Source organism: Myxine glutinosa, chromosome 5 (genome assembly GCF_964187855.1).
Source record: "Myxine glutinosa chromosome 5, kmMyxGlut1.1, whole genome shotgun sequence".
Classification (NCBI taxonomy): Eukaryota; Metazoa; Chordata; class Myxini; order Myxiniformes; family Myxinidae; genus Myxine; species Myxine glutinosa.
Genome location: NC_136265.1, coordinates 18,695,123 through 18,714,845, shown reverse-complemented (window position 1 = coordinate 18,714,845; position 19,723 = coordinate 18,695,123). Strand labels below are relative to the sequence as shown.

At 42.7% G+C, this 19,723-nt stretch overlaps 2 protein-coding genes across 2 annotated transcripts in view; both read right to left on the bottom strand.

Moving 5' to 3' along the window:
• The window catches only part of LOC144892212 (uncharacterized), a 623,022-nt gene that overhangs the window by 448,969 nt on the left and 154,330 nt on the right, over positions 1-19,723 (bottom strand). The window lies entirely within an intron of this gene.
• The window catches only part of LOC137428722 (voltage-dependent T-type calcium channel subunit alpha-1H-like), a 231,558-nt gene that overhangs the window by 109,658 nt on the left and 102,177 nt on the right, over positions 1-19,723 (bottom strand). Inside the window, exons 12-14 of the mRNA XM_078777047.1 lie at positions 15,669-15,824; positions 1,792-1,862; positions 131-335 (exon numbers count right to left, since the gene is read on the bottom strand). Of these exons, the coding sequence (XP_078633173.1) occupies positions 131-335; positions 1,792-1,862; positions 15,669-15,824 (432 nt within the window). The remainder of the gene's footprint in view (positions 1-130; positions 336-1,791; positions 1,863-15,668; positions 15,825-19,723) is intronic.

Below are 19,723 nucleotides of genomic sequence, written 5' to 3'. Positions count from 1 at the left end.
CATTAGAAAGGAGGTGATTACGAGCAGATATGATGGAGATGTTTAAAATAATAAAGGATACAAATGAAGGTAATGAGGAGAGTGAAGAATCGACATCACCTGTGTAGCAGGTGAGATTTTTTTCCCTTACCGGCGACTTCTGATCTTCACCTGATGCGGTGCTCGCGCGGCGTGCTTCAATGTACGGGATGAGTGCCGTACGAGTGGGAGATCCCAGTGCCAGGCCCGACGTCGACAGCAGCACGGGCATCGACTTGTTCTCCATGTGCCCATTGGGGGTCATTGCTTGAGGAGGAAAAGGTAGAAGGAAAACATCATTGGCAATTCCGCGAGGATGGTTACGAGAAGATAGTCAGGTTCACTATGTTAACAAATATAATTTCGTTCAAATTTTTTGGAGATTAGCAAAACGATACATTTTTGGAATACTCAGAGCATGAGGAATCCAAAAATTAATGTTGGCATTTGCGTAGACACCTTTGCGAAAATGACACTCAGGCCAGTGATGAAGATCCGTAAAAGCATATTCCTGAACGGTGTCGACCTCGTAGATCCTGTGTATAGGACTTATAGTTCAATCTGATACTAACCAGGCTACTTTCCTGCTTTATAAACCCAAACCTATAACTTCAAAGGACTTGCAATATCATGTATTATGTAATACAGTTATATCACAAAAATAAAGACAATGGTTTTCAATTACCTTTGTTTGTTGCTTTTCTATAACCCTGAGCATTATTTGGAGGCCTTTATTGGATTCCTTGACCCAGAAAACATAGGATTAGCATATTTACTCCCGCCAGGGAGTAATGCATTCGATCGTGTCCGTCCGTGTGTTTGTGCGTCCGTGTGTTCGTATGTTCGTGTGTTCGTGAACAAGATATCTGGAAAAGTTCTGAACGGATTTGGACGAAAGTTGGTGGGATGATTGCCCTTGGGATAAGGAAGAATTGATTAGTTTTTGGTGAAGCTCAGGATATTATTCCGGATCCAGGAATTTTTTTGGGGAATTTATTTTTCTGTTTTACTGCATTAAAGCTTTTATTTTTTATTCTTAAATGATGTTTTTCTCCTCTAATTCCGAGATATATCAAAATAAATTATCTGACAGTTAGGGCCTACTTTCTTTTTCATTTATTGTTTTGGGGAGAGGGGATGTTAAACAAAACGTATTATTCCAACTTGACCCACGGCGGGAGTATGCGCTCTACTGAGTGGCGTTCTAGTTAATTAAGTCTCTAGGTTGACTAGAAGCCGAGATCGCGCAAAATATGTATTTTATGGCGGCCATTTTGAAAATCCAAAATGGCGGCCATGCAGGTGTCTGTGCAAATGCCAACATTGATTTTCGGATTCTCCATGCTCTGAATATTCCAAAAATGTACAGGTTTGCTAATCTCCCAAATTTTTGAAAGAAATTATATTTGTTAACATAGTGAACCTGACTATCTTCATCACTGTCCTGAGTGTCATTTTCGCAAAGGTGTCTACGCAAATGTAAACATTAATTTTTGGATTCCTCATGCTCTGAATATTCCAAAAATGTATAGTTTTGCTAATCTCCCAAAATTTTGAACGAAAAAACATCGTGAACCTGACTAAGAGGTGAAGGGCGGTGGCTGAATTATGATGAGCTCGTTTTAAGTACGGTCTTAGTGAACAAAAAGCCTGGGTTTTCCTTGTTAGGAGTAACAATTCCTAAGGCTTTCTCATCCCATAATAGTGAAACTTGCTGCCAAAGCAAAAACAGAGGGTCCGCTGTGCCCACCAGTCAAGCACGAGAACTCCTTGAGCTTGCAGACTTCATCATCCATGGTCATGGAGGCAAGGTCTCCCTCCGAGTCTGACTGATTGGCATCACCCTAGGATGTATGGATGAGTGGGAGAGAGGAAAGCAAACTTTCATGAAATCCATTTGAAACACCGCAACTTACATTTTGTCACGTGGTATTTGGTATTTTCATAAAATATCTGGCATTTTGTAAAGCAACCTGAAAAATGTATCAAACGCTAGATGATGATGACAAAATTTGGTGGATGAGTTGGGTAGGTGACAAGAACTCGCCAATTAGATTTCGGTTCAGGTCCGAATCCAGATCCGACCCATCGGTGGGATACAAAATGTAAACTGTTCAGCCTGGCGGAGGTTTGCGCTCCACCGAATGCCGTTCTAGTCTGATGCCAGAAGCATGCAGAGTAACGCTGCCCTGAAACACTAACAGGTAAATGGAGTTTCAACCTGACTCAGGTACCCACAATATAACACTTTGCTCCATTGATATGCAATTCAGTGAAAATTTTAGCTCTTATACGAATCTCGACGAAGTATACAATAAATAAATAAATAAATAATTCAACAAATAATTAAATAATAATAACAATTCGACATCTTCGTGGTCCAATTACAAAAATATCAAATTAGAATGTTTTTGTTGCAAATTCATCCATACGTAATAAATAGATGGCACGCGAGGACAACAAAAAGCAGAGATTAATGTATTCTTGCTAATCATACGGCTAACCAGAAGTAGGGAACTTGACCAAGGTATCGGAAAAGAATGGTCTACTATGTTTGAAGGACATCGGAGGATCTTTAATATCCTGAAAGCAGAGTGGACAGCCAGCTTTTCTTTTTTTTATTCCTGTTTGGATGATTGCATGCTCCATGATGCAGCACACACACTGAATGGCAGGTTTTAACCAATTCTGAAACCTGTGGTGGGACAAACCTTTATGAGACAGCTCAATAAAGAGCACGTTACAAAATGAACTACACTACCACAATCTACCATACAAAACACAATGCGTGTTTGTGTGTGTGTGTCTGTCCGCCTTCATAAGGGTTGGTTTTAAAGGCTTTGATTAGTGCTTTCGGAGGAATTTGGGTGGGGGCTTAATGGGCAATCTTTGAACACGACTGTGTGTCCACCGGTTAAAAAACCTAAAAGACTGAGGACCCACAAGACCCCAATGACCCAATGGACCCCAAATATCCTGTAGACTGTACAAAAGACAATGAAGACCCCCAAGGACCCAGAAGACCCTAAGGACCCAAAAGACTGAAAAGACCCTGAAGACCCAATGGACCCCAAAGACCCAATGGACTCCAAAGACCCAATGGACCCCAAAGACCCAAAAAACCCTGAAGACCCAAAAGAACCCGAGGATCCAAAACACCTCGAGGACCCAAACGACCCAGAGGACCCAAAATACCCCAAGGACGCAGAAGACACCCAAGGACTCTGAAGACCCAAAATACCCTGAAGACCCAAAAGACTTAAAAGACCCTGAAGATTTAATGGACCCCGAAGACCCAAATATCCCAAAGACCCAAAAGACCCCGAAGGCCCAAAAGCCCCCTGAGGATACAAAAAACCCCAATGACCCAAAACACCCCCAAGGATTTTGAAGATCCAAAATACCCGGAAGACCCAAAATACCCCAAAGACCAAAATACCCAAAAGACCGAAAAGACTCTGAAGACCCAAATGGGCCCCATACACCCAATGGAACCCAAAGACCCAAAAGACTCTGAAGACCCCCAAAAAACCCTGAATACTGTTGAAGACCCAAAATACCCCAAAGACCCAAAATACCACAAAGACCCAAAATATCCCAAAAACCCTTAAAGATCCCAAAGACCCAAAAGATCCCGAAGACCCAAAAATACCCCAAAGATCGTTAAAGACCATTAAACACTCAAAATACCCTGAAGACCCCAAAGACCCTTAAAAGACCGAAAACACCCAAAATACCACAAATTCCTCAAAGACCTAAAATACCCCAAAGACCATTAAATACCCTGAAGACCCAAAATACCCTGAAGACGCAAAATACCCCAAGGACCCAAAAGACTCCAAGGACACAAAAGACCCCAAGGACGAAAAAGACCCAAAAGAAGAGTAATTATGCATCTTACATTGGAATTATAGATGGTGCTTGCAAACTGAGCCTCAAGATCGGTGTACAGAAGTGGTATTTTTTAAAATCACAATAAATACAAGGCACAGGGAGGTTAAATTCGCTGCAAGTGATGTGCAATGCGCACAGAGTAAACAGAGTGTTCATTTACGTCTGTGGGATGTCTTATAAATAAAGATGATACAAGTACAGATACATTCAAAGTACACCGCCCCCATACTAAATAAATAAATATCCTCCAGCACGGCATTGCCGGGGCCCCTTTGGCGCCGGAAATACCGCTGTGCAGCTCATAGAGACTGAATTGGGTGGGAGAGGTGTACAATAAATTGATTGATTAATTGCATAATTAAAATCAATAAACAGTAATCATAAAATATTTTCTTAATCCAATGGATAAAACTAAGAGCATACCTAAACCACAACATCCGAGTGCCTCATCCGAAGCTGTAACTTTTTGAAAATTAATTAAATAAGTCATAAATCGAAAAAAATAAACAATGAAATGATTAATCAATAAATAATTAATTGATTAATTAATGAATCAATAAATCAAAAATATCCTTTAGAGCCAAATCACTTGGTCACTATCGTGTCCAAATATTAGCTTCCTAACTCAAAAGGTGCCTGAGATAATGCCCAGAAGAGAAAGGAAATGTATAAGTACTTAATTAATCGATAATAATTAAGTAACTAATCAATTAATTGGTTAATCAAAAAACAAAAAATACTGTTTTTGACAAAATACTTACTCACTATTGTGCCCAAATTTCAGCTTTCCTAGCTCATAGGATGGCTGAGATATCGCCCAGATAAAACAAGAAAACAAACAAACAACCGGAGTGAAAACTGAGTACTCCCTTTCAGCGCGCGTCATTGCCGAGCCCCCTTTTGGCCATTGCAGCACCTGGAGATGGCATAGGAAAGGAGCGGTGTACAATAAGCGCACCCGACTGTAGGCCCAGGCTTCAGACTTTGGCATGCTCACACGGCTGTACCGTCAAAAACTGTTCCAACCCGTCATTTTTTACAGGCTTACTAGTTACTAGCAACGGTACGTAATGTGTTGTTCAAAATAATTAAGGCAGGAATAATTGGGGCTGATAAAGCAGTAGTAGTCACAGTAGTAGTAGCAGTAGTCGTAGTAGACATAGTAGTCGTAGTAGTCATAGTAGTTGTAGTAGTAATAGTAGTAGTCATAGTAGTAGCAGTAGTAGTAGCAGTAGTGTCTCAATGCGTTCCGTGGATATCAAAAACAACCTGGAATCAAGACTACTGATATTTCCGCTTTCCATCAAGCACGTCACTGCTTCTCGGCTCACATTATATCAAAATGAACATTTATTCCTGGAATCTTTAATAATGTTTTTCTTTTAAAGGTCTACCTGATGGTAAGCTCCCAGGTATAAATCACCGACAGTGACCTTTCCCTTAGTCCGGCTGGATAGCAGCTGCGTTTGAATACACTTGTTTACACTTTTATAATCTCAGTATACACTCAAATATCACTGAAAGTCGATACCAAGCTGCTGGGTAAGCCGACCTACCTGTTTGCGATCTTCCCATGAATCATCCTCACAGTTACAGTCTGTCCTGGTTGATGAAGCCTCGAGGCACCGTAGGCCAGTTGTTAGCCAGAAGGTGCCAGAAGGGATGGGAGGGGCTATCGGAATCATCCTGTGTATCAGTGAGTCCGCACGTAGATCTACTCTGATGTAGATCGTTTCCTGCTCAGATCTACTGTAATCTATAATCTACTCCATTAAGGCGTTTCATTATTTAACGCTCAGTCTTGTTTCCTCCGCCACCGAAGGTGGATGGATGTTGTGTTTTCACCGTTTGTCACTTGCAAAATCGAAGATTTTTCAAGTATATTGCTTGGGCTTGTGCGTTATGCTGTCTGTTTGTCTGTCAATCACCTACAGGTCATAATTTTAAACCGATCTTCACGAAACCGCACCAAATGGTCGAATTGGTCATAAGGAATAAGCCCATTGATTTTGAGGTCAAAGGTCATCTTGAAATCGAATTTCTAAAATTGTCATTTTTCATCCGATTGATGTGAAAATTGAACAGCGTTTGCATATTGAGTCAATAAATTGGAAAACATCTGTTTTTGAGGTCAAAAGGTCAAAGGTCAGCTCAAGGTCAAGCTTCCAAAATCATCAATTTTCATCTGAAAAATTGTCAATTTTCATCTAATTAACTCGAAAATTAAACAGCAATTACATAGTGCATCACAGAATTGGGAAACCAACGATTTTTGGGGTCAAAAGGTCAAAGGTCAACTCAAGGTCAAGCTTCCAAAATCATCAATTTTCATCTGAAAAATTGCCAATTTTCATCCGAGTAACTTGATGATTAAACAGCAATTACATAGCGCATCACGGAATTGGGAAACCAATCATTTTTGGGGTCAAAAGGTCAACTCAAAGTCAATCTTCTAATATCAATGTTCATCTGAAAAATCATCAATTTTAATCCGATTGACCCGAGCTTTGATTAAGATCGTCAATTTTAATCCTAATGAAATGGACTATAGTGGGGCGGCTTAGCCCAAATATTCAAAAGAATTGTGCATTTTGTGATACAAGCACCAAATTTGGCACAAATGTACATTAATATGTTGCGAACATTTTCAGATATTGGGCCACTTGAAATTCCGTAATTTTTGTTTTCAAATTTTTTCAAATTTCGTAATTTCAAATTTTTCGGGTGACACCGTCACAATTTCGGTCTTCGAGGCCGGCCGATAGGCAAAGTGTGACCGGAAGGGACGAGGTTCTCCTGACCACGTGGCCCGCGATCTGGGAAGCGAGAGGCGTTCCATTAGTGGACGCGCCCCTCACGCCCGACTTTTGGGCGGCCCCGGCAGGCCGTTTGTTTTGACGTTCCGTGACAGGCCCCGCACCCCCACCTCCGGGCCGACCGGAAGCTTGTGCTGAGTACATCATACCTGAACAACTCAGTGAGGCAGAACACAGCAGTGCACACCAGGGTGACCCCTTCAGTGCATAAACCAATTAACCTGTCCACTGCAGGGCATATAGAAATGAAGTTATTTTCTGCATATAATTATAATATAAGTTCAGTTCTATATAACAATTTCTGTTATCACCACTACCACTACAACTACCACTACTACAAGCTTTGTCTGGAATTTTGTGGACTAACAGACAAACAGACATACAGACAAGCTGGGATCAAAACATTACCTCCTTCCACCATTGAGTGTAGAGGTAAACATCATGGAAATTATATCATGCCCTAGATTTAATTCATGCTTACCCGTGTATTTGCTTCACTGGTTCACAAGGTCTTTTGCATACATGTAATTCAGACTCTCGTCTTCATTGCTGACCACACAATGTTCGCAACATATTAATGTACATTTGTGCCAAATTTGGTGCTTGTATCACAAAATGCACAATTCTTTTGAATATTTGGGCTAAGCCGCCCCACTATATCGGCCGGCCTCGAAGACCGAAATTGTGACGGTGTCACCCGAAAAATTTGAAATTACGAAATTTGAAAAAATTTGAAAAAAAAAATTACGGAATTTCAAGTGGCCCAATATCTGAAAATGTTCGCAACATATTAATGTACATTTGTGCCAAATTTGGTGCTTGTATCACAAAATGCACAACAGGTTTGCTATGCTGCTACACTACTATTTGATGTATCCATGGCAACTTTTTTGGGGGGGGGGGGGGGGGGGGGAGGGGTGGATTTTGCAAGTATCTTGCTATGCATGACATCTTCTTGTTTGTCTCTCTGTCTGTGAGCAGGATATCTCAAAATTTTATGGACTGATTCAGACGAAACTCGGTGGACAGGTTGGGTGCGTGACAAGTACGAACTGATTCGATTTTGGTGAAGATCCGAATCCTGATATGGGATCAGTGGGATAGAAAACATAAACAGTTCAGCCTGGAGGAGGTATGCGTTCTTCCGAGTGTCGTTATAGTTTACATCTAAACGTGTTACAGCTATAAATATGACTTTTAACCGAAAGCCTCGTTCCAATCTGAGCAATTAGCTTTTTTAAATTTTTTTTTATACATACTGATGAGATGATGCTGAGGTCACAGGTACAAAGGCCACACACAGGTACCGTGTTCATTCCATCTAAAAGGCCACCATGGTCTCCCACTGTCGTCCTCTCGGAGCGTTTGACGTGTGTACAAGCTCCGCAGGACAAAATAAGATAAAAAACATTTAAAAAACCTCGACTGTAGACATCACATTCTGGAAGCCTGTTACCTTCCTGAAAATCGATGTTGACAAAACAATGTGCTGCTCTTGGTTTTTAAATCAATTCTTGATGATCTGCTGTTGGCGGCAGATTGAAATAGAGCAGCACGATGAATAAATTGTCAATCGAAGCTACGAGGCTTCATGGCGAGATGTATCTGACACTTTCCCTCCAGCTGCACATCCAATCCAACTTCATTAGAAAACGGACAGTGCCTGAAACTCATCACGCACATGTCATTCAAACTTTCATAACCGACAAAATGAGAGATTTGAATTTCTTTGGGGAGAGAAGAAGAAGTACTTGTTTATATGCCTGTATTTAATTATTTCATTGCTGTAACACTCTTCTCCAGATGAGAGTACGGTATTAACATCAGCTTAGAGTTGGTTCAATATTATGCACCTGGTAGAGATGATCACAGAACCCTTATCTGTATTTCCATGGTGCCAGGTGCCCCCTTTCTATTGTTCCCTCCTTTTGTAGCTGCTCGCAATCTTTTCTATCCTTGGTAACCAAGTTCCCTTTGCCAATCTGCAGCTTATCCACTCCTATTGATGGTATTTGTTTGTAAGTTTCCGTTCTCCTTTTCAACTTGATTTACTCCCTCTCTCAGTTTATGACCTTTCTGCTTTCTGTCATTCAGCTCCCACATGAGCCTGGATATATATATATTTACTTTTTCTTTTTTTTCTTAATGTACCATACTCGTTACAGAGCATGGTGTTAACTTCTTTTTTTTTTATAACCTTTGTAAAAGTCTTTGGTATGATATGTATATTTAAAAAAACAGCAGGACTATGATACATATATATTAAATTAAAAGCTGGAGAACTGAAATTATATTTGTATATATGTATATATATATATATATATATATATATATATATATATATATATATATATACAGTATATATATATATATATATACATATATATATATATATATATATATATATATATATATATATATATATATATATATATATATCCTCAGTCAAGGTCCACAGCATCATTAAGAACAAAACTGCCTGCACTCCCATAATCAACAGCCCCCCATCCACTCACTCACACACTCAAAAAAAAAAATGCACCACTCAAGCAACAAACACATTCATGCAAAACCACACCCACTCCTGCAACACACACACACACACACACACACACACACACACACACACACACACACACACACACACACACACACACATCTCCATTTCTCTTCCACACTCAGTGGATCTCTCATAATCCGGGTCTATCGATTAGGTAGAAAGATTACTCCAACAACGTCGGATTCAGGCGGCAGGTGTCGAGAGTCGGTTGATGCACCCAGACATGCGTTGTTGCAGGAATCGTCCCCTTGTGCTCACCACAACTCTCCAGGCCCTCTCACCCGGCGTCGATGGAATGAAGCGGACTGATTTGGGGAGTACTCCCTCACACCCGCAGGCATGCTCATGAAAACGTAGATGTGCTCTGGTCGTTCAATTTTGCTCCCCGAGTACTTGTCTGGCCACGGTCTATAGCCGTGATATATGTGTGTATATATATATATATATATATATATATATATATATATATATATATATATATATTGTTACAGACGTGGCTTAGATGTTATTTACCGAGCGGTTTGGTATGACCATGTCTGCACAAGTTACCCGATTATACCCGAACGTTGACTAATCGCGCTACGCTAGATCAATGAAGGAAAAGACACACGGCTGGGATTAAAATGACACGACACCATGGATACGGTTCTCAAGACCTCCGGAGGAGATTATATTCGTTCGGAAGGTCAGATTACAGGGACGAGAGGTACAGCATAGAAAGACAAGCACTTAGACACAATCTTATATTAACCCCAACAGACGACAGATAAACGGGACAAAAGGCTGACTCACACGGGGATTGATGGCTAGGAAAGGCAGGATCGATGGCTCCAGGTGCACCTGGGCTCAGGGACAGGGTACTGTACAGTGTACGGTCCAGTAGATGCAGGAGGTTCCACAGCGCTCGAGGTGGCGTCTTGTCGTCTCAAGCTGGGGGCGCATCTGACGTCACATCCGGTGAGTCGCTTCGTATATCCGGCGGGGAGTGACACGCCCTCGGCTCGTTAGCTCCGCCTCGTGGAATCGGCACGTTGCTTCTCATTGGGTGCGTGCGGGGGGTTTACCAGGCTCCGCCCTTGACGAGGAGCTGACAGCCAGCCCCTTCGTGGTAACCCCGTGGAGCGCATGGTCATGGCGGCTAACCGAGCTGGTGGGAGGACGCACACTCCCCCCGCGCAGCGTCGTTGTTGTTGTAATTGTTGTTGTAGTTGTAGTTGTAGTTGTTGTTGTTGTTGTTTGGGGAAGAAGATGGAAGGAGGTATGGGAAAGGTCCTAAACTCACTACTGGTGCCATATAATCACATTCTGGTGCAACGAAGAGTCATAATTAATGGAAACGAGTCCTTAACTGACATCGACTAAGAATAACTAGCAAGATGTCCTATAGTTGTCTACGTGAGATGCGGTGGACCTGGGCACGACATTTAATGGGGGAAAAAGGGGGAGGTCGGTTCTACAGAGTGTTGTTTACAGACAATGGGACTAGGGAATGGGGGATTGGGGATAGTTGGGGAGTATTGGGGAAATAGGGGAATATTTACAAGCGGATATGGAGGCCAAATTCCATATTCGCAACAATATATATATATATATATATATACAGACTTGGCATTTAATATGGAATATTTTTTTTGTGGGGGTGAACTTACTTTTCAAGATGTCTTAGAACCAAAAGTTCATTGGAATTATGTTGAAATTATTCTAGATTTTGTTAATGTGACCTTTAAAAGAAACAAAAACCACATTTGACATTTCGAAACAAAGAAATTGATCCTTGAAAGTGATGTAAACTGATATCGAACTCAATTAATGGACAGTACTGTGTTAAACTTCTGTACGTTTTCCAGAAGTATCTCTTTATTTTGCACATTAGCCCAATTTTTTTTTAACAAAAACAAAAGTTAAATTACGACTAGGATTACAGACAGTAAAATTACAGTTTAGTACTTCGTGTAACCCCCACGAGCATTCAGGAGAGCACGTACACGTTGAGGCATGCTGTTCACGAGATTTGCCAAGGTTTGGACAGGAATCGCTTGCCATGCAGTGACAATAGCCTGCTGCAATTCGCGCACAGAGGTCGGCTGCTGGTCCAAGTGGTCGATTTGACGCGTTAATTCTGCCCACAAGTTCTCTATCGGATTCATATCCGGGGACATGGCAGGCCACTCCATATGCTCTACACCACGGTCAGCAAGAAAGTGTTGGATCATGCGAGCACGATGAGGCCGTGCATTGTCATCTTGGAAGACAAAGTTTCCTCGAAAGGCTGCCCAAGCAAATGGAAGCAATGTTTCTTCCAGAATGGCCCTGCACTTGAACTGGTTCAGGTTTCCATTCAGAACAACCAGGTCAGTTTTGCCCCCTGCATGAAAAGCAGCCCAAACGGTCACCCCACCACCTCCAGCTTGGACTCTTGGCACTATACAATCTTAGTTGTAGGCTTCATGCACCTGTCTGCGCACTCGGACACGGCCATCTTGACAATAGACCAGAAATCTAGACTCGTCACTGAAGATCACGTGATTCCAGTGTCCTGGCTGCCATTGACGGTGCTCTCTGGCCCACTGCAATCGGCGCTGGCGGTGTAGTCTGGTCAGGCGTGGCTTTCTCAGGGGACGCCTGGCACGATAGCCTCCTTGAACCAGTCGTTGGTTGACTAGCCTTCTGGATACAGGCACATTTGTCAGTTGCTGCCACTCAGCGCTAAGCCGATTAGCTGATTGGTACGGCCATTGCGGACTAACCGGTGCAGCTGGCGATAATCCCTCCTTGTGGTTTTGCGGGGACGTCCTGGCCTCGGTATTGGAGTAGGGACACCCCTCTGAGCATTTCGTTTCAGGATCTTTGACACCTGACCTTGAGTGATGCCATACTGCCGAGCAACAGCACGCTGTTTCATGCCGCAATTTCGTAAAGCCACCACTCCATGACAAACAGCATTGTCGAGTTGACGGACCATCTCCAGAGGAAGCGGCAATAACTTTTAGAGACGTGCAGCAGTTGTTTTCCACTAATACGGAACGCAACAACCCTTGTATACCCGACTGTGAAGCCAATCATCAAATGCACCTGTCTGTACATTTTGCCACGCCACCTGTGATATAATCCTGTTGTTGACTTCTTGCTGCGACAGATAATCAGTGACATGGTTCTTTTAACAAATAAATCACCAAAGTGTAAAAGAAACTCACCAGATTGATATACTGAGTTAAGAAAGTAAACCCAAGTCAAGAAAGAAAAAAAAATTCCATATTAAATGCCAAGTCTGTATATATATATATATACTGAGTCCCGTGTTGAGCCAGAGTTTTTCACACTTAGCCCCTCACAGGAATTTGATTCCCGTTTATAAAAAATTGTAGATGAATTAATCTCCATTGCCCTTCTGCATATACTTGCATACACATACATACGCATACATATACTTACGCTCACATCCGGGGTCTGCCTAGCCGGCACGTAAGACATCGGCCATTATAAAGCTAGCAGTGTTAAGTGTGATAAATTCTTAGGAGATTACGGCTGGCTCAATAGCGCAGTGGGCTGTTGCCACGTAAGCAATGGAGGTCCTTGGTTCGAGTCCCGTGTTGAGCCAGAGTTTTTCCACACTTAGCCCCTCGCAGGAATTTGATTCCTATTTATAAAAATATATATATGTCCTCCCAGGATATATATATATATATATATATATATATATATATATATACACATACAGTCACGTGAAAAGTAAGTACACCACATGTAACGTTTTGACTTTTTCAACATATTTCAACATACAGCTATTTGATCTTCATTTCAACAATATTGATAGATAAAGGTGATATAATATAACAAATATCATGAAACATTTACATTTTGTAGTCCTGGCGGCAGGTGTCGAGACTTGGTTGATGCACCCAGACATGCGTTGTTGCAGGAATCGTCCCCTCCTGTAGCCTGGTGTTGGCTTAGCGGTTAGGGTGCCGGCTTGGGATCCTAGGATCCTGGGTTCGAATCCCGGTCGATCGCTGAATTAACGCCAGGGGGGTGGACTCAGCCTGTCATCCTTCCGAGGTCGGCAAATTGAGTACCAGCTTGCTGGGATGAATGATCCTGGTGTGTACCCCGATTTAGAATAGGTACACCGTATCCCTGCGCATCGTAAGAGCGTGAACCAAGGGTTGGCGTCAGGAAGGGCATCCGGCCATAAAAACATTGCCTCAAACAGGGAACCATGATTGTCATGGGGCCCGCAAGGCTAACCCCCACTCTAGTGGGGAAAAATGGCCTTAAAAACGATCATTCATTCATTCATTCAGTCCATTGTATAATTTAAATAAACATAAATGGAAATTTTGCATGTGGAAAAAGTAAGTACAACCCTACATTTATCACTACTTCAAATACCTAAAATTAGAATCAGGTACATCAGCTAAGGTGCAAATGATGAGAACATCATTAGAGAGGATCTTGGAGGATCCTGTCTTATTTAAACCTCAGACATTTAGTTTGGTTTGCTCTTTGTTGTTGAAGTGTGCGGCGTCACCATGCCTAGATCAAAAGAGCTCTCTGAGGCCTTCAGAAAGAAGGTTATAGATGCCTACGAGTCTGGGACGGGATTTAAAAAGATCTCCAGTCAATTTGAAATCAATCATTCGACTCTCCGGAAGATCATCTACAAGTGGAGAAGATTCCAAACAACTGCCAACTTGTTCAGGCCAGGCCGCCTCAGCAAGTTCAGCCCGAGAGCAGACCGCAAGATGCTGAAAGAAGTCTCTAAGAACCCCAGAATGTCATCACGGGACCTACAGGTAGCTCTTGCCACTGTTGATGTCAAAGTGCACGAGTCTACCATTAGAAAGAGGCTGCACAAATTTGATCTACATGGGAGGTGTGCCAGGAGGAAACCTTTGCTGTCCAGAAAGAACATCAGGGCAAGCCTAAAGTTTGCGAATGAACACCAGGGCAAACACAAGCACTTCTGGAACAATGTGCTCTGGACAGATGAGTCAAAGGTCGAGCTATTTGGCCACAGTACCAGAAGACATGTTTGGTGAAAACCAAAGACAGCATTTGACCACAAGAACCTGATACCAACTGTAAAGCATGGTGGTGGAAATATTATGGTTTGGGGCAGCTTTGCTGCATCAGGGCCTGGGCAGCTCACCATCATATAATCCACTATGAATTCTTCATTGTACCAGAGGGTGCTTGAGGACAATGTGAGGCCATCTGTCGGAAAGTTGAAGCTCAACTGAAGGTGGACCTTGTTTATCAGTATTGGTATGTTTACCAGTAAATCCACCAAGGAATGGCTGAAAAGAAAGAAATGGAGGGTTCTGGAATGGCCAAGTCAAAGCCCGGATATAAATCCCATCAAGATGTTGTGGGGGGATTTGAAACGAGCTGTGCATGCAAGAAACCCCTCAAACATCGCACAGCTGAAAGAATTCTGCATGCAGGAGTGAGCAAAAATTTCTCCCAGTCGATGTCAGAGACTGGTAGACAGTTATAAGAAACACCGACTTGAGGTTGTTTCTGCCAAAGGGGGCAATACCACCTATTAGAGCCAAGGGTGTACTTATTTTTTCCACATGCGAAATTTGCATTTATGTTTATTTAAATTATACAATGGACTACAAAATGTAAATGTTTCATGATATTTGTTATATTATATCACCTTTATCTATCAATATTGTGAAGATCAAATAGCTGTATGTTGAAATATGTTGAAAAAGTCAAAACTCTACATGGGGTGTACTTACTTTTTCATGTGACTGTATGTATATACATATATATATATATATATATATATATATATATATATATATATATATATATATATATATATATATAATTATATATATATATATATATATATATATATATATATATATATATATACGAGTAGGTTTTGTCTATTTGGGATAAACTCAGGAAACTCCGGAGTTCTCCAACCTGTTTTATTGTGTTGACTTTCGCTTTATGCCTCATAAACCACCTTCCGTCGCCACCCAATCCCCTCTTTTATCCTCTTGTCCCTTAATGTTCTCAAATACATTTTTATCTCAAATTACTATGCCCCCACCCCCTTCCTCCCCACCATACCTCTCTCCCCCTTGCACAAGGTATCTGCTGATAGCCCCAAGACAATTTGGCAATATGATACAGTAGGTGTAGTATGCAGTAGGTGGCGCAATCAACCAATGACCCTTTTCTCCCCTCCTCCAACTTCCTCTCAAAACGTTATGCCATCACAGACATGGTAGTCACGTTTAAAGTAAATAACTATACACCGTAGTTACAATGTGTAAACAAGGAAATGTAAACAATCAATGAATTAATTTGTAGAATGCTCACCTAACCCATCAATGTTCGTCCTTAAAATTTTCACCCACCTCTGCTTGGAAGCCCTCGACCAAGATGGCAACGAGTAAGTTGAACAAGACGTAGTTGCCAAACGTCATGAGGGCAATAAAGTAGAGGGCAGCCCATGGAGACGTCGAAGCCATCCCGTGGTACAGCACCACATTCCAGTCCTCTTGAGTCAATATCTGAGGGATTCAAGGAAAGGCCACTTTCACATCAGAACCGATGTTTCAATCCTGTCCCTCATCCACCTCATCTATCCCTCACACAATATCTTGACATCACTCCTCCCCTCCTTCCTCATCTCTTTAATTTCTCCCTTTTTCCTTCACTTCCTGACATTCTCATCGTCCCATAATCCTTTGCTCCCCCTAACTCCCACATTTCCTCTCTCCATCACTTCTCCTTGCCCTCTCTGACAGTGAGATACAGTGAGACACACAATCACAGATCATCAGAGACAGACACACAGACGACTTTAAGAGTCGAAAAGCGAGACGAAGAAAAACAGACATTTACCGAATTCTTGTATGCTACACCTGTGCCAAAACCTGAGAAAGTAATCCAATTAATGCACAGTATTTGAGCTCAACATCCTCAATCGTCTCGTGAATTTCCCACTGAAGACAAAAATCCAAAATGGCTGGCATTTTAAAATGAACACAAAAATCAGTGGCACGGCGTGCGGTGTAACAATAAGAATCCGTAATACATTTTGAAGGGTCATTGCTCGGTGTGAATGAATTTTCAAATGACGTCATGATACAGCATCACACAAAACAACATTGTTGTTGAAATTCAAAACCCGAGGCATTATTCCTCCTGTCATTCATTATTCATGTCCATTCTTAACCCCAACTTCAAGCAACTACACTTGTTTTTAGCCCCTGATAGGTTTGGAATAGACTCATCTTTTAGAGGAGATAAACACACAAAATGGATAACTAGTGATATTTGGAGGAAGGTGTTTCTGGATAATCTTGTTGAGAAAGGTAAGCCTGGTGTTGGCTTAGCGGTTAGGGTGCCGGCTTGGGATCCGAGGATCCTGGGTTGGAATCCCGGTCAATGGCTGAATTAACACCAGGAAGGTTGACTCAGCCTGTCATCCTTCCGAGATTGGCAAATTGAGCACCAGTTCACTGGTAATTCCCTGTGTGTCGCAAGAGGCGACCAACAGGGTTGGCGGCAGGAAAGGCATCCGGCCATAAAACATTGCTTCAAAAAGGGGTCAACACTTCATTCCATCGGTGCCCGAAAAAGGCCAACCCCTGCTCTGTGAGGAAAATGGCCTCTAAAGGTGGTTCTTGTTGAGAAAGGTAGGCAAGATATCTCCCCCAACCCCCTTCTCCTTCCCCCATGTGTGTCGTTGGTTGTTATCTCCATAATTTGGGTTCTAGAAGGTGGAACGGAGTCCTCCAAGGACTCGAAATATCCACCCCCATCCCCGCTCCCCCCTGGTGAAGGATTGCGATTCATGGGCTAAGTTGTGAAGTTTTGTTGTTCTCAGAGTTTTGTTCCAAGGATCTTTTCAGGATCATCACCGAACCCCGGATTGCCTCCAACGGTAGATCGTTTGTGGTAATGTTCCCAGGGATGGTTTTTAAGATCTCTGTAACGTTCTTCTTTATCATTCCCGTTGCCCCAATTATCACTGGTATAATTCCGGTGCTCTTCAGCTTCCAGGATCTTCTCACTTCATTCTTAAGGGCCTGGTATTTGGTCATTTTCTTGATTTCTGCGTTATTTAGGCCAAAATCGCTGAGTACTGATATCTCAATCAGCAATGCTGTATTTTCATTTTTGTTCCGAGTCCTATATCCGCTCACAACACTTTGTTTTCTATGTTCACGCTCGATGGAATCATCAGGTCATACGTGAGCATTTTGTCCTCGTTTTCAATGATTGCTTTTGGTTCATGTTTCCATGAGTTTTGTGGAACTGGGATATTCAAATTTCTGCAGATGTGCCAGTGGAAAACTTGACATACCTTGTTATGCCTTTGAGTGCACAGCTGCTCTGACATGAGTTTTTTTTTACATCCCGATAGGAAGTGACTCATACTGTCTGTTTCGACCTTATCTTGGGGGAATTGGGGTGGGGTGGGTGATTCCTGCCCCACCTTTCTCACCAGGGTCAACTCACCCTGCCATCTCTATCTCGGAATAAAGGTCAATGAACGGAACATAAAAAGGGACTTCAATTACTGCAGTCCTTATATTTTGTATTATCCCGGTGTGTACCCCAGTTTAGAATAGGTACACCGTATCCCTGCGTGTCGTAAGAGGCGACTAAAAGGGTTGGCGTCAGGAAGGGCATCCGGCCAGAAAAACATTGCCTCAAAAAGAGAACCATGACAATTACAACTACATATGGGCAGGGTACAGTCCGAAGTACCCTGTGGGGGACCTCACTCCCTCTCGTCAAAACTCAAGGTGGGGAACCCGATCGAAGCAAGGGTGGAAATCACTCTATTTATGACGACGAAACTTCTGATGCCCGAAGTGGAGATCGGTTTCTGAGGTTTGGGACATGGAATGTAGGGACAATGACAGGGAGATCAGGAGAAGTGGTGGAAGTATTGGTCAGAAGAAGAGTGGACATATGTTGTGTGCAAGAGACGAGATGGAAGGGAAGTGGTGTGAGAATGGTGAAGGGTAGGCAGGGACAGAAATACAAGTTTGTGTGGCAAGGGTGCCCGGAGGGCGTGCATGGCGTTGGTGTCCTGTTTTCTGAGGAGTTTGTAGACAGTGTGGTGAGTGTGACTCGAGTGAGTGAAAGGTTGATGATGGTGAAAATGATGATTGGAAAGCTCTTGGTGAACGTCATCTCGGGATATGCTCCACAGGTTGGTCAGAGCGATGAAGAGGACAAGTTCTGGTGTGCAATAGAGAAGCTGCTGGAAAATGTGAAAGATGAGGAAGCTGTTGTGGTAGGAGGAGACCTAAATGGACATGTGGGAAGGAGTATGGACGGTTTTAAAGGAGTTCATGGGGGTTGCGGATATGGTGTGAGAAATGGAGAAGGTGAAAGGATTTTGGAGTTTGCTGATGGAGCTGATTTGTTGATTTGTAATACTCAGTTCCAGAAAGAGGATACTATGCTTGTTACATACACGTCAGGTGGGTAGACGACAACCGTTGACTACCTGATGGTGCGTAGGCGAGATACGGGGCACCTCCGGGACACAAAGGTGATCTCGGGGGAGAAGGCTGTTTCACAGCACCACTTGGTTGTCTGCGACATAAGGGTGAAAGGTGCGAGGAGAGCTCGGCGGGTGAAGTACCAACCGAGAATGAAGGTGTGGAGGTTGAAACAGGTGACAGTAAGGAGGCATTAAAAGAGAGGCTGAGTAGGGCAGAGGATGATGTGGTTGAGCTTGAAAGTGGTTGGATGTCAATGAAAGATAGTCTGTTGGGAGCCGTTGGTGAGGTATGTGTATGGACAAATGGACCACCGAGGCACTCGGAAACATGGTGGTGGGATGATGAAGTTGGAAAGAGGATTGACGAGAAGAGGAGGAAGTTCAAGGAGTGGCAGAAGGCGAAGGGTACGGGGGCAGAAAAAGCAGAGCATGAAAGTTATAAGGCAGCCAAGAAGGCTGCAAAGAAAGAGGTAGCAAAGGCGCAGGAGGCATGTAGGAAAATGTTCGGAGAACGCTTGAATTTGGAAGAGGGTCAGAGAGCGGTATTCAGGATTGCAAAGCAGATAGCGAAAGAGAGGTGTGATGTGATGGGGGTGAGTTGCTTGAAGGATGAAGTGGGACAAATCATTGTGGACCGAGATGGAATTAAAGGAAGATGGAAGAGATATATGGAAATGCTGTTGAATGCAGAGAATGAATGGGATGGCAACATGGAGAGTAACCCAGTTTTAGGACCGGCAGAGAAGGTAACTGAGAAGGAAGTTGAGGAAGCGATAAAAGCAATGAAGAGTAGAAAAGCGGGAGGGCCGACGGGAGTTGTGGGAGATGTGTTGAAGGCAGCAGGAAGTTGGGGTGTGAAGAGAATGACAGAGATCTGTAATCTGGTGGTGAAAGAAGGCCGCATTCCAGTGGATTGGGAACTGAGTACCCTCGTCCCTCTAT